The 16115-nt window shown below is 41.0% G+C and overlaps 1 protein-coding gene across 5 annotated transcripts in view; it reads left to right on the forward strand.

Moving 5' to 3' along the window:
- Positions 1-16115, forward strand: part of PRR14L (proline rich 14 like) — a 55085-nt gene that overhangs the window by 26905 nt on the left and 12065 nt on the right. For all 5 annotated transcript variants that reach the window (XM_028124597.2, XM_028124595.2, XM_028124600.2 and 2 more), the window contains 4 exons: positions 4446-9627; positions 13775-13846; positions 14510-14681; positions 15249-15355. In XM_028124597.2, the coding sequence (XP_027980398.1) occupies positions 4446-9627; positions 13775-13846; positions 14510-14681; positions 15249-15355 (5533 nt within the window). The remainder of the gene's footprint in view (positions 1-4445; positions 9628-13774; positions 13847-14509; positions 14682-15248; positions 15356-16115) is intronic.

Here is a 16115-nt window from a genome sequence, read left to right on the forward strand (position 1 = left end):
CCTCCACACAGGAGAGCTTCCTTTTATAGAAATTACAATATTGCTAACTCATTGCACATCTTTCTGAGGATGAGATGTAGGATATGCCAAAACGGATGTCATATTTAGTGTCCACAGTGTAACCACTTAATTTTTTGATCCAGGAAAAGGTTTTGACAGAAATGCTATTGAATCCTTGTCAACATCCAGCATGTCTGTCCCCAGTTATAGTTATATGGAAATAACACCAAAAAAAAGTCTTTAAGTTTTCTTGTATTACTTGTATTATGATTAGAGTGTAAGCATTTTTTAAAAAACAATTTTATTGAGATATAATTTACATGCTGTAAAGTTCGCCCATTTGAAGTATACAGTTCAGTGGTTTTCTTCTATACTTACAGAATGCAACCATAACCCTAATTTAATTTTCATCACTCCCTAAAGAATCCTTGTTTGTATCCATTAGCATTCATTGTTCATTCCATTCTTCCTTCTCCCCAGCCTCTTCCAGCTACTAATCTGCTCTTGTCTCTATAGATTTGCCATTCTGGACATTTTATATAAATGGGGCCTGGTATTTTATGACTGCTTTCACTTGGCATAAAGATTTTTAAGGTTCATCCAGGATCTAGCATATATAAGTGCTTCATGTTTATGGCTGAATAATATTCCATTGTATCCATTTATCTGATGGACATTTGGGTTGTTTCCACTTTTTGGCTATTATTAATCATGCTGTTGTCAGCATTCGTGTATAGGTTTTTTGTGGACATAAATTTTCAGTTCTCTTTTTTTTTTTTTTAAGATTTTTTATTTATTCGGGCTCAGTTAAGCGTCTGCCTTCGGTTCAGATCATGATCTCCAGGTCCTGGGATCGAGCCCGGCCTCAGGCTCCCTGCTCAGCAGGGAGTCTGTTTCTCCCTCTGTTCCTCCCCTTGCCCATGCTTGCGCTCTCTCTCTCTCTCTCAAATAAATAAAATCTTAAAAAAAAAAAAAGAGTTGGATGCTTAACTGACTGAGCCACTCAGATGCCCCAAGATTTTAGTTTTGATGAAGTCTAACTTACCAGTCTTTTTATCACTGTTTCAGTATCTTAGCTAAGAAATCATTACCAAAATCATGAAGATTTACTCTTGTGTTTTCTTCTAAGAGTTTTATAGTTTCACCTCTTATATGTAGGTCTGTGGTCTACTTTGAGTTAATTTATTTGTATGATGTGAGACAGGGTCCAAATGTATTCATTTGCATGTGGATATCCAGTTGTCCCAGCGCCATTTGTTGAAAAGCTGTTCTTCTTGGTCCCTTTGTCAAAAATCAGTTGACTGACTCTAAATGTTAGAGTTTCTTTCTGGATTCTCAGTTCTAATTTCCTTGCTCTTTATTAAATCCATCCTGTGTCAGTGCTACACTGTCTCCATTACTGCAACTTTGTTTTATTTTTGAAATCGGGAAGTATGAGGCTACCATCTTTATTCTTTTTCAAGATCATTTTGGCTGTTATGTGTCCCTTGCATTTTCATTTGAGTTTTAGGATTAGTTTGTCAGTTCCTGTAAACATAAGCACTTTCTAAACGGTTATTATAAAACAACAAATCTAGGGCCTTTCATAGGTCATGAAATGCCTATGTTTCTAAAAATGGGCTCATACCTCACAGAATACGTTTTACCCTCCAGTATACCTAAATACTTTTTTTTTAATATGCCACATTTTCTTTATCCATTCGTTCATTGGTGGATACTTAGGGTTGTTTTCATGTCTCACCCACCATAAGTAATGCTGGAATGAACATGGGGGTGTGGATATCTTTTTCCAAATAGTGATTTCATTTCCTTTAGATATATACCCAGAAGTGAAATTGCTGGATGGAGTATACCTAATACTTTGAACAACTTCCCTAACCTTCTCATTCTTCATCCAGACATCTATTATGTACCTGCTATGCGCCAAGGTCAGTGTTGGGTACTCAGTCCACAGTGATCATTAAGATCCTATTTCTGCCCTCAAATAGCTCCAGTCTCACGGAGGTGATATATTAAACAAATACTTGAGAAACAATATCGCAGAGGTTTTGATAGAGATACTGTGCAAGGGAGTGGGAACCCAAAGGAGTGGCCAGCCTTAACCAAGTGTGGACTCTGGCACTTCTAAGAGCTCTGCATGTATTAACTCATTTTTACAAGTACTGCAAAGTGGGTACCGTCTTTCTCCCCATATTACAGAAGAGGACTGGGTCAGTATTCCATAGCCTTTAGAAAACTTTCTAATAATGGGGCTCCTGGGTGGCTCAGTCGTTAAGCGTCTGCCTTCGGCTCAGGTCATAATCCCAGGGTCCTGGGATCGAGCCCTGCATCGGGCTCCCTGCTCGGCGGGAAGCCTGCTTCTCCCTCTCCCACTCCCCTTGGTTGTTTCCTCTCTCTTGCTGTCTCTCTCTCTGTCAAATAAATAAAACCTTAAAAAAAAAAATTTCTAATAAACATAATTGCCTCAAACTCTCCTTTAAAATTCTTTGAGATTTCCAAGTCAGTGTGGTTAATTATAACCAAGTAAAAGAGTAGGTAGAGTATCCTTTTGCTTTCAAGCTGTACACAACCCCTGTTTTCCTCCCAGCCTTCAGTGTTACACTACCTGGGAAATGACTGTTCCCCTGCCTCCTCCCTAAGATTCTCAACTGAGTTGAGAACAGGTGTTCTTCTAGCAGGTAAGGGCTCTGAGGTAGAATCTTGCCTTAAGTGCCTTGCATAGTGAATAGTTTGGGGATGGGTGAAGAGTTTTGCAGTTTTCCTGAGATAAAATGAAGGATTCAACTAGGGTGGTGCTGGACCAGCATGGAAAGGCCCAGAATTTACATGAATGGCTTAGTGCCATAGTATCCAGTGAAGAGATACACTAAACCACTTGGGGTAAATACAGTTAGAAATTCATGAATAGGGTAGAATTGTCTGCTATGATGTGGAAAGTAAGCTAGTTTCAAAAAGATAAATACTGTGTGGGGCATTAGGATTTCAAGGCCATAATATGTCAGTAATTGGAATCTGTGCAAGCTTGTGGAATCCAGTATGCGTTTATCCATCTAGTATTTGTTGACTCCCAGTATTTTTAAACACTGTGTCCTATCCTAGCATAGTTATTAAGTTTATCATTTTAACTGTTCTCAGGTCCAGTAAGATAAGAAAGAAAGCAGAACAAAGGAAAAGCACTTTTTCTTTAAATGGCAGGCACTGTACCAGGTGGTGTTTTACATGTATTATTTAATTTAATCCTCAAAGTAACACTGAGGTAAGTGTACTTCGTACCCTCTTTTTCAAAGGAGGAAACTGAAACTCAGAGAGGTAAGTAAGATCACAGAGCCCACCTGCCTTCAGAGTAGCTGTTCTTTCTCTCAGAATTGCTGCTCTCAGTACCAGTTGAGAAATGGATAGGGAAGCTCTAGGAAGACGGTATTGATAGCATTTGTTGATTTGACCTAACCATTTATTAATTCCACAGATTTATTGAGTGCTGTTTTGTACTGGGTATTATGCTGGGCAATACGGAAAGGGAGAGACCAAGACAAACATGATCCTTACTCTCACAGAGTTTATATTCTAATGAGAATTAGATCTTTAGGTTGATTTGCATTTAGCTTTATCTGTTTAGTGCTCGTATCTTGTTACATATGTGTGTGCATGCAAATATACATATACACATATGCACATGTAGGAGCATAACTGTGTTTTCCTAAAAGAAAGGATAAAAAACTTGTTTGTAGATTAACAAGTTTGGGGAATTTCTTTATACTGCATCTTTTACCTAGAATTTCAGAGACGCTGAACAGTAAAACTTCTTTATGAATTGCATTTACATTCTGCTCAAAAAGGTTTTTTGTTTTTTAATGTTTCATAATAGAAAAATTTTAGTTTATTAAAAAGTGGAGAGTATATTAAACCCACATGTATCTGTCACTCAGCTTCATAAATGCCAGCTCATGACTAGTCTTGTAGGGAAGCAATTACTGTAAGTAATTCAGTTCAAAACTAATATTCAACTTTAACATTTATCTTTTACATAGGTTTTACGTAAAACTGTTCTTTTTCAAAGAGCTAATTTCTTTATGACTAAGTATTATTCAAGTAATAAGAAGATGGTCGTTGAATAGTATAAGCTGTTGTATTGTGGGTCTGCTTTATTAATGTTTTAGAAGGGAAGCTTCTTAAGACTCTGGATTACATGTATGTCTCCATATTCAATTGTCCAGCCAAGTAAGTACATTTAAATAAGTAACACTTAGAGAAAGGCAGATGTTCAAAATTAGCCAAGTACACTTTTGGCCCTCTGTCATATTTTGCATAAAAGAACAAAGCCAATGGTACGGTGCACTAACTTTGTAATTTGCTTTTTGAGTTGGGTCTTTTTTGTTGCTACTGGTTGCATGATTAATTTTTTTATGATTGCATACTGATTTGGATTTATTTCTCTTGTGCTGAAGGAAATGTACAAATTACAACTGGAACTCTGCTAAAATCTGAAGAAGTACAAGGTATGAAGGTCAATGGGACTAAGACGGATTATAATGAAGGACACAAGAATGGCAATGTGAGTAAAGGTCTCTCAGCTGGGTGCAGCGAATACCCAGAAATAGACAAAATCATGACCAGTGGTGAGGTTTCAGAAACCAGCACATTAGTTTCCCTAGAGCCTTTAACCTTTGTGGACCCTGGATTAACAGAAGCAACTTCTAAAGAAAAAGAATGTGAAGAATTAAAAACTTGTCCTTCTTGGTTGTCATTGTTACCAGGGAGCAGTGCCATTTCCAAAGTGGACAATGGGAAGGAAGAGTTGTGTAAGTTAAACCTTGTCTGTGAAGCAGATGACAATCACCAACAGATTCTCAGCCACCATAATGAAAAACACAGTTCTGCCCATGGCAGTCCCAAAGCCACGAGAAATGTAGTTGTTGTAGAACCCTTAGAAGAAAACTCTGGCATTTCACATTTCTCAAGTTTGTCTGGTCCGGAATCCAGGACACCATCCTTAGAAACAAGTGGTTTTGAAGGTGATGGCTTGCCAAAGAGATCTGCTGAAAAGACAGACAATTCCTGTTTTGATGGGGACGATCAAAGCAAGAACGTGGCTTCTAGAAAAGAAAATGAACAGTGTTTGAACCCCAGGAGTGTAAGAGGGCAACTCTTTCTTATTAATGCCAGGCAACCAGAAGAGGATGCTAGTGGTCATTGTCCTGGTGAAAAAGAGACTGTTGCCCCCGCCAAAGAGAATACCCATGGTGACTCTTGTGTTCAGGGCAGTATCCATACAGACAGTCCTTGTTCTTCAGTGCCAGGTTCTTTCACTGAAGCCACAGAAGTAATGTTAAAAAAAAATGATCTGAAAATCACTTTAGACATTCAGGGTAGCTTGACAAACCATGAGGACCATGGAGAAACTTCTACTGATACCAGCCATTCAGGCAGACACTCTGAAGAGAGCAGTTTTTCCTCCTTAATGCAGATTGAAGAGCCAGAACAGACAACCACTATAGAGCCCAATATGGTAACTGAAAAGATTTACAGTAAAGACTCTAACTCATTCCGCTCCCAGAGAAATCTGGAAGACGACACCCAGTTAAATGAAGCATCATATAATGAATTTCTGATTGAAAGAAAATCCCTTGTGAGTTTAATGCGTGAGGACCAGATAAGTCTTATGAATGAGGTATCAAAACCCAAGAAAGATATTGCTCAGTTACCACCATCCCTAGAATTTGATTACAAACCTGAGTCAGAACAAGCTATACAGACCACACAGGATGATAGTTCACATTTAGATAAACAGAACGTAGCCTGTGAGTTGAATAAACTTCCTTGTACCAATGAACTGGTTTTAAACAAAATAGAAAGTGAATGTGTTTTAAATCAAGTGCCCCTTAATTCTCAAGACCACGCGAAGTTGCCAGCTAACAAAGAGATGCCTTTAGCAACAAGCGAGGATTCCCAACAGAGCCATCACCCTCCATTAGAGGATGGAGCAGATGTCATTGCTCATACCCAAACCATTCCCATGAAGGTAAAAATGAAAGATATCTCTCCATCAGGTGACAAATCCTGTGGTGCCTCTTCAAACAACCCCACCTTAAACATCAAACCAGGAAGCCTAGAAAGAAAAAATGAACTGGCTGATTCTGGAATGGTCGGTCTACCTTCCAGACTTCTCTCAAGCAAGAAAGAAGCAGCAGGCTTGCCTCAAGAGGTCTCTGTTATGGAATGTCAGAGTGTTCAATCTCAGGATCTCTCTCGCTGTCATTGTGTAAGTAAAAATGCACAAGAAAAGAGTGTGTGTTCTGCTTATGCTGCTTTTGAGTCCAGCAGAATCATCCCAAAAGTTGAAAACTCTTTGATGACCAAGTGTGAAGATGCATTTCGGCACAGCAATCACCACTCCCAAGGAAGAGAAGACTCCACAGAAAGTAGCACCCACAAAGTGAGTTACACATTGGAGGGAAGTGAACTTGCTGGGGAAGAAACTAAAGGCAGCCTCCCAGGAGATAAGATGCGAAACGAAATGACAGGAGGCGTGTTAAATAGTGAAGCTTCAGACAAGACAATTCGCACCACCAGTCACACCCTGCCCAGTGAGGAATGGTTGGAAGGAAAGGAACAGGATGTACCTAAAGGGACTGTGTTTTGCAAGTATAACATCTCTGACTGTGCCACACCAGAACTAAACTTATCTGCAGACATTCCAAGCCCTGAAAAATTGTTGGACCAGTCTCTTACTATTATGCTCTCCACTTTCAAAAGCATGAGCCAAGCAGTTGAAACTCTTGATCAGAAAACAGATGAAGTCCTTGACTGCCAGAGTAACCAAAATAGACCAGATGAATGCAGAAATGAAGATAAACCAGCTAAGGAGACATCAGATGGTGATGAGAGAGAGGCTGTCACAGAACCTAACAGAGAGGTAAGCCACAACCAAAAGGATCTGCTAGTTAGGTCAGCCAGTAACAACCCGTTGTCCAGTGGTAGTTCAAAGAAAGGTGATTTGAAAGGAGACTCTGAACATATTTCTGGTTGTGAGGAGTCCACAGATGGCATGATAGACATCATCTACACGAACTGCAGTAATAAGTCTACAGAAGGCATGTTAGACTTAAAAGCATCTAGTACCCTTGATGGTGGTGCAGGGCAGGATAGACTGATGTTACAGGAAACCTCAGTGAGTACTCTTTCTCAGAGAGGAGAACTGAATGCTGCATTTATCGGAATGATTGGCCAGGACTCAGATTTCCCAGGTGCTACTTCCTCTACAGGGGAGCCTCTGGAAATTAAAAAATCATGTGAAGAGAAAGTATGCAGATCGTTAAAAGACTGTGAAATGGAAGTGTGTCCAGACTCTTGTGCCCATGAGCTAGAGTCTATTGCAGATCATGAACCAAATATAAGAACATTGGGTAGAGTAAATGTGTCCTTAGATTATAGTCATCATGAACAGCAAGTTAAAGAAGCATCCCTTAGAGAAACACAAGGAATGATCGAAGGATCAAGACTGGAAATAAATTCTGAGTTTGACAAGGACAATACCTTTGGAATTTCCTCAGAAGAGTTGCTGTCTTCTGGATGCCCAGATGAGAACCCTGTTCCCGTAGGGAGCCTGAAATCCATTGAGATAATGCCTTCGTATCTGCCTTCTCACAAAAATTCAGAAAGTAATGTTAATAGTGAAGAAACTGACCTGAAAAATCTTTTTAAACCAAAAGATGGTGAAATGCTTTGTGAAAATGTGGAGCACCACACAGTCCTGCTTGAGAAGAAGGAAGGAGAACCAAGGGATGGGAGTAATTCTGGTAAAGGAGTCAGAATAGACATTGGTATGCAAAATTTGCCTTTGACAATGGAAACAGAAACTCAGTTGAGAGGAGAAAAAACTGAAGAACATCAGAAGGGGCCCATGGGTCACGTAACTGTCAGGGAAGAGTCTGAGGAGATGATTACCAGAGAGGCTGGTCATGGTCATAAAGAAAGAGAGATTTCTCAGTCCCACTCTAAGTCCCAGAGGATGCTTGCTGATATTGAAGAGCAACAAAGGCAGAGGGCTTTGGACTACATGTTGCAGAATGAAGAGGAATATATACATCAAAAAGGAGCATACACGGTATTGGAACAATGTACATCTAACGTGTTACCGGATGAGCTGAAAGATAAGAACCAAGCTAAGTGTTGCAAAGGTGAGTCCACCATGATGAAGAAAATCACCCTAGCACAGCTGGCCACGGGCGGCAGTGCTGCACAGTTCCAAAAGTTGGAGGATCCAAAGGAGGAAAGCTTGTGTCATCCATTAAAAAGAGCCATGGAGTCATGCACAGGCCCTTGCCTTCGTGGTGCCCCTCAGAAAGCACAAGACCCCAACTCTGCTGGGTGTGATGAAATACACGGTGCCTTTGGGAACACTTCACACCAGAAAAGAGTGCTTCCCTTAAAGAAGCAGCCCCATAGAACATGTAAGAAAGTTTCCTGTCAGGAGCAAGTCAAGATGGGGAAAAAAATAAGTAAAATCAGAAGTTCTGCCTTTTTAAAGAGTTCCTCTGAAACCATCCCCACAAAAGCACACAGATTTCTCAGTTCATGTGCTGTGCCTGCACCCGCACAATTGGAACCCGAAACAGAACCAACCAGGAGCTTAATGAGCCACGTACCAAAGCAGAAGGCGACTCCGTGCCATCCCTTGAGGAGCCTGAATGTTAGGAAGCCAACCAAAGAATCAGCCTTACTCAGCAAGCTGTCCATTCTTGCCTCCAAACTGGTCCCAGCCACAAAGGCCCAGAAACTAAGATATCGGCGATGTTCCGCGGAACTTCTTCCAGTGGCGAAAAACTACACGCGGCTCAGATACAAAAGGCTTCTGGATGGCTTTTCGTACAATACAATGCAGCTAAATCCATATTTGGCAGCTAGTGGATGGGATAAGAGACTTAACAGTAAGCCTTTGACACTTTATTCGCTAGAAGCCATCAAAATGAGCTTCATAGATTTGAACAACAAGGTGCCATCACTGCTATTTGGTTCCGAAATTTTCCCGGTATCTTTTCACATGAAATCGGGCTCTGAGTGCATGACCGAGTCCCCAAGGACTTTTCCTGAGCACTGTGCTCCAGCCAGGCTCACCTTAGGAGAGGCCCCCAGGTGCCTGTCTCAGCCTCCCAAGTGGACCTTTTCTTTCTTCTTGTCCCACAGTTGTCCTGGGATGGCCACATTCAGGGAAGATACTGGCCTCCATGGTCAGACATGTGCCCAGGCTCCCTCACAGTCTCCAGGTCCTCTCCAAGACTATGGAGGCACTGCCATAGTCCAGACCAGAGCAGGCTGCTCTGTCCTTGGCCTTCACACACTTCTAGCACTTTGTTCTCCTGGATGTTACCGAATCTGGACAAAAAAACGGAGCTTCTCTAGTCACATGCCTACCATGCAGAGGCTCTTCATGACCCAGTTTACACAGGGCTTAAAAGGGTTAAGATCTCCAGCCTCCATAGCAGACAAGGTCTTCTGTTCTCTTCCCTACTCGGTGGGCCGAGTGCTATCCATTTGGAGCCAGCATGGGCCTTCTGCCTGCCCCTTCGAAATCTCTACTCTTCATTCCACTCACAGCAAGCGGCAGCCAACTCTGAGCACCACGAGCAGGTAAAATCCATGTTTGCTTTTCAACCTCTGGGGGAAGTTGAGGGCTAGAAATGCAAGGCTATTTAGAGTTTCTGTGTCTGCATTTTCTGTTTACCTTGACAAATCTCTGCTGAGAAAATGTAGCTGTAAGTCTTAAGTGTAGACCCCTCTAATTTTCCTGCAGAATCTACCCCTGTATTTTTACCATTCTATGTTTTGTCCATGTCATTCGCAAACCATCAAATCTTTTGAATCTCTTCTACCCATGCCCCCGCCTTCCAAAGAACACCATTACACATCAAAGACTTATAAATAGTGACAAATAATGGCTTCCAACTATATCTTATTGACAAAGTATTATACAGTCAGCAACTACTTCGGTGTTTGATGTATAAAGGTTACAGAATAAGTGCTTTTTTTTTTAAAGATGTTATTTATTTATTTGACAGAGAGAGAGAGCACAGCAGGGGGAGAGGCAGGCAGAGGGAGAGGGAGAAGCAAGCTTTCCACTGAGCGGGGAGCCCAATGTAGGGCTCAGTCTCAGGACTCCGGGATCATGAACTGAGCCAAAGGCAGACACTTAACCGACTGAGCCACCCAGGCACCTCCAGAATAAGTACTTCTTAAGTAAATAAACTAATTATGTAGGTATCACCAAATCTAGTTCATGAACCTTTGGATTTCTCTCTGGAGCAGAGAGGCTTCAAAGATTGACATTTACAGGGCGCCTGGGTGGCTCAGTTGGTTAAGCGACTGCCTTTGGCTCAGGTCATGATCCTGGAGTCCCGGGATCAAGTTCCACATCGGGCTCCCTGCTCAGCAGGGAGTCTCCTTCTCCCTCTGACCCTCTTCCCTCTTGTGCTCTCTATCTCTCATTCTCTCTCTCTCAAATAAATAAATAAAATCTTAAAAAAAAAAAAGATTGACATTTACATACTATAGTTGTACAGTTTATAGAATTTTAAGTGAGCTAGAGAAGAGTGGTTTGACCACTTAGAATAGTTGAAAATAATTTCACCAATATCATTTTACCTTTTTTTTTTAAAGTTTTCATTTATTTTAGAGTAGGGGGGGCAAGAGGGTGATAGAAAATCTCAGCACACTCCCTGCTGAGTGCAGTGCCCTACACGGGGCTCAGTCCCACAACCCTGAGATCAAGACCTGAGCTGAAATTGAGAGTTGGATGCTTAACTGAGCCATCCAGGTGCCCCTCATTTTACCTCCTTACTGGAAATAAGAGGAAAAAGAATTTGAGAGTTATATCCTAAGGATCTGTCTCAGGCATAATAAATCCTCCTATTTGTAATCCCTCAAATAAACAGAAACTGAAATTTTTTTAAATTGGCCCTCATCAAATTCAACACCAGCAAAGCCTTAAAATTAGGGAGAGGCCTAGTTCTTCATGTGTCTGTGCAGTCTCTTATGCAGAATCATTCTGTGTCACTAAAACGCTGTCTGGTGCATATTACAAAGTTCCGTCTTAGCAGAAAACTAAATCAAAGGGTTTCAGAAGGACACCGCAGAACCTGAATGTGGCTGATGGAAATTGAGAGATGAATGATCTTCGAAGTACTTGTCCTGTAGTTAATAGAAAAATGTTCTTACAGTGTAGTCACAAAAAATACATTTGGATGAATCAAATTGTTTTATTTTTTATTTATTTTGTTGAAAGATTTTATTTATTTATTTGAGAGAAAGAGAGATAGCGAGAGAGAGCGCAGCAGGAGATGCGCAGAGGGAGAGGAAGAAGCAGACGCTCCACTGAGCAGGGAGCCCAACACGGGGCTCAATCCCAGGACCCTCACTGAGATCATGACCAGAGCTGAAGGCAGACATTTAACTGACTGAGTCACCTAGGCGCCCCTGACTTAAATTGTTTTAAATCATAGTATACTGCTTTTATTTTGTCTGGTTTGTCAGTATTCCTCTATAATCTCATAACCATGCTCTGCTCAGTGTCTGACATGCAGCTTTAAATTGTGTTACCTTCTCTATGCTATGTTCATGCCTGAGGTTCGAATATAGGCCAGTTCTTTGTTGCACCCTGTGAAGATGTGCGGCCTTTGGCCCTTTTTCTTCATCCAGAACTCTTTCCCCCCCTGACTTTTCTGTTTCCTGGCATGGAATATTTTTTCTCTCCCTTCCTTCCTATGTCTAGCATTTTATTTTGTTTTATTTTTTTTTAAAGATTTTATTTATTTGAGAGAGAGAGAATGAGAGATAGCACGAGAGGGAAGAGGGTCAGAAGGAGAAGCAGACTCCCCGCCGAGCAGGGAGCCTGATGTGGGACTCTATCCCAGGACTCCGGGATCATGACCTGAGCCGAAGGCAGTCGCTTAACCAACTGAGCCACCCAGGCGCCCTATTTTGTTTTATTTATTTTAATTTAATTCAAGTGGAATGTTGGGGTGGGGGGAGTTTCTAGGGACTTTTCCTTCTTCTTGCCTCTAGAAGTGCCTTATCATCACATGCCTTGACTTTTAAGTTGAGAAGTTTGCTGTTTTTCTAAACACACTTAGAAATATTAAGCATGATAAATTTGGTAACCCAAGAAAGCAGGACTTAACAAATATTAAATTAATTTATGTTTCTATAGGATTTTTTTTTTTTTTTTTTTTTTTTACAGAGAGAGAGAAAGAGAGTACATGCACAAGCAAGGGGAGCAGCAGAGGGAGAGGGAGAAGCAGGTTCTCCGCTGAGCATGGAGCCTGATGTGGGGCTTGGTCCCAGGACCCTAGGATCATGACCTGAGCCAAAGTCAGACACTCAACCAACTGAGCCACCCAGGCACCCCATAGGATTTTTTTTTTTAAGTTTTATTTATTTAATCTACACCCACTGTGGGGCTTGAACTCATGACCCTAAGATCAAGAGCTGTCTGCCCGTCTGACTGAGGCAGCCAGGCACCCCCAAAGGATTTTCTTACTTGAACCTTCAGCACTCTCTAATGGAGGTTGAATGGGCTTCTTTTTTGCTGTTTTTATAGATGATAAGCTTGAGGCACATGTTTTTTTCTAACCCAGATCAGGTTAGTGTTTCAGCTGAGCTAGACCTAGATGCAGGGTCTTCTGATTTCTGATTTGGTCAGCTTCTTTTCCAGTATACAACCTGCCTCTTTCCTTTTATCAGTACCTGTCAGGGAATCCTGAATTAGTTAGTGCTAAACCTTCTAAAAATCTGAATTGTCTTTGTTTTCTAGACATTGAGCAAATCTACTTCTAAGAGGAGATGGATTGTTTTTATGGTCATCGTACAAACAGCTCATTGATTAAACCTGTACTATGTTCCAAATTTGGTAGAAACTGATACAGGTTTTACTTTGAGAGGCATTAAAAAGCTCTCCACCCTCATTTATTGATGTATCTATAAGTGATGAATACCATTGCTTCATCTATACGAATAAAAGCATAATTACAAAGGAGTTAACTCTGTTAATGGTTTTCTTCTACATAACCATGTTTTATGTGCAACTTGGCTTTAAAGAAAATAAGGTTTCTTCATAATCTTCTTTAAGGATATAGAAATTAGGTTTTATTTTAATGGCATTAATAAATAGATGAATAATACAAGATTTGTGGGACACCTGGGTGGCTCAGTCATTTAGTGTCTGCCTTCAGCTCAGGTCATGATCCCAGGGTCCTGGGATCGAGCCCTGCATCGGGGGGGGTCCCTGCTCAGCGGGGAGCCTGCTTCACCCTCTCCCACTCCCCCTGCTTGTGTTCCCTCTCGCACTATGTCTCTCTCTGTCAAATAAATAAATCTTTAAAAAAAAAATACAAGATTTTTTTTATCTGTGAATTATAGTTTGAAATCTTTAAGATATATATTCAACAAAAGAAGGTGTAAGACTCAAAATCATTCTTGTTCCCCTCCTTTCTCTTACTGTCCTCTCTTTATTCCTCTCTCTACCTTCTTTCCATATAAGTTAGAAAATAATCTTCCCGTCAGCCTGCCTCCACTCCAGTTGTGGGCACATAAATGTAATTCTCAGGATTGGGGGGCTTTTTCTTCTTTCTGAGTGACTGACATTTCTTGTCTTCCTAGGGCCTCATTGAATATCATGTGCCATCAGTAGCATCAAAACCTTTGAGTACCCACAGTGGCATCAAAACTTCCCTGTTGTTCCACTGCCCTAACCTGTTGCTTTTGTACTTTTACTTCACTTCAGCCACACCATGTTACCGTATGTGCCTCTTCCAGGCATGGAAGCTACTTATAATACCAGTGGCAGTCAGATGAGGTAAGCCTCCAGCAGTGCCTGCTATGTAAGGGCCTGCAGCATGTGTGTGTGAGAGAGAGAGAGAGAGAGAGAGACAGAAAGAGTGAATGTACAAGTGAACACAGGACCTGAGAGGGCACACTAGCAGATGGTGTGGGTTGAGCATAGCATGTTTCTGACGTCTGTTTTCCTTCCAAACCTGATCCGAGATTCAGATGCGTTTTATCATAAGTAGTGACTAAGGATGTGTAATCAGTACCATTTATTGAAAAAGAGTCAAAATCACTAGCCAGCTCTTTGTACCACAAGTTCCCTCTCAAGCTATCTCTTGGTCATAGAGCCAGCTTCATTACCTTGATGGGATTGATCTCATTGAGCACAGTTCATTTGTTCAGTTCACTAAATGCCCTTTTCCTCCAAAAAGTCTCTTCCTTTTTACATTTTTCTTTATAAAAAACTTCTCTACACCAATGTAACGGATTGACCACATCCTTTTAATTTTTTAAATATATAGACACAAGCTGTGTCCAGAAATAACTAGAGAACAGGTTGGCTGGAAACGTCATTGCTGGAAAAAGGGAAGATCTTCAACCTTAGTCTGATGTTAAGAAGTTGAATGTGCCAAGGGAGAAAGTGAAACCCGTCTCATATTTTCCTTCTCTGTTTTTCTTTTCATGGTGCTAGACTAGAGCCTCCATTCCCTGCCTTGGTACCAAAGTCTTGCTTGGTAACAGACTCAGCTGTCAGCAAGCTCCTGCTTTCAGCCTCCGAGTTCCAGGTGTCTGAATTTGATGAGCTGGATAGTGTGGCAGCGGCATGCCCCCATCCACAGAGCAGCCCTCCAGAACAGAAAGAGGTAAAGTGCTGATAGAGTCGAGGGCAGTATTGGAAGTGTCCATCGAGGACCAAAGATCACATGATGGGTACACACAGGCCTCTGAGTGTCTTTGCTTATCACTGTTAGCTTCAGCTGATAGCTGGAAATTACCAAGGCAGGAGTTTGCTTGGCCACTGAAGGCTACTCTGGATCACTTAATCTGCATTGTTTTCCAGAAACTTTTTTCTTGACAATAGCATTTAACAGTATTTAGAAAGTTGGACCAAAGAGCTGCTTCATGCATTCAAAGATGAGTGAACAATGGTATTCTTCATTTTGCAGTCTCTCTCTGTCTCCAACAGTTAAAGGCTTTCATATTGCTAATCTAAATATCTGAGCTGAATGTGTGGATTCTCTTCTAACAATATAGAGGGAGTGGTTGCTGAGAACACTGTCAGCAGGAGTAAGTAGAGCTTTGTCATAAACTGTGAGTTAGAGTCAACTGTAAACTGAGGAAGCAAAATCTTAGAGTGTCAAGAAAAAGGACTTTATGTATTTAAAATGTCTTCTAACTTGACCATCTTTCTTCTTAATCTTGAAAAATAGGCTGAGCCAGAGAAGAGGCCAAAGAAAGTCTCACAGATTCGTATCCGGAAAACCATTCCTAAACCAGACCCTAATCTTACCCCCATGGGCCTTCCTCGACCCAAAAGGTGAGCTCCTTCTCTAATACACATAAGTTCACATTGTTTGGAAAATTGTTCGATAGAATATAATGACCTTTTAAGTGGTCATATACTCTGAGCTATTTATTATACTTCTAGGAATTTATCCAAAAGAATTAATTGATGATATGACCAGAGATTTATGTTCCAGGGATATTGTTCTGCATTCTTAATCATTTTTATCAAGCTTACTGTGCCAGATATTATGCTGTCCCTTTGTGTACATAGTCTGTTCGTCCCCTAGTGGTGCTAGGAGGTCAGCACTATTGTCACCCCCAGGTTTAGGTGAGGATGCCGAGGCTCAGTGGTTAAGACACCTGTATTAGGCCATGGCGTCAGTCGCATGGCTCAGGTGGTTTCTCTCTCACACAGTTTTTACCCAGACCCACAGCCCAAGCTCACAACATTCTGGTGCAAAATTGACAAGGGGCCGAATGTCATGAGGGAAAGAAGTTTAATTTTTTTTTTTCTTTTTTTTTAAGAAAATGCCAGATGGCATGCTATGGTCTATCTCATGGCCTTTAAAAACTTGGTTTCTAAAGGTTTATTTTTTATGACAGACATAACTGGCAACCCTAAAAAGGGAAGTGGAAAGAAAAAAAGGATTACCAAATTATGTATTTGGTGTACTATACATTACCCAGACACACTATGAAAATACAAACGTTTTATAAAAGATCTCCAGAGTTACATTTTCTTGTGGTGGATTTCACTCCTTCATTTCTCATTGGCAAATAGAAGCTTAACC

Source organism: Eumetopias jubatus, unplaced genomic scaffold (genome assembly GCF_037043125.1).
Source record: "Eumetopias jubatus isolate StellerSeaLion01/CBP00866 unplaced genomic scaffold, mEumJub1_p1.0 scaffold_16, whole genome shotgun sequence".
Lineage (NCBI taxonomy): Eukaryota > Metazoa > Chordata > Mammalia > Carnivora > Otariidae > Eumetopias > Eumetopias jubatus.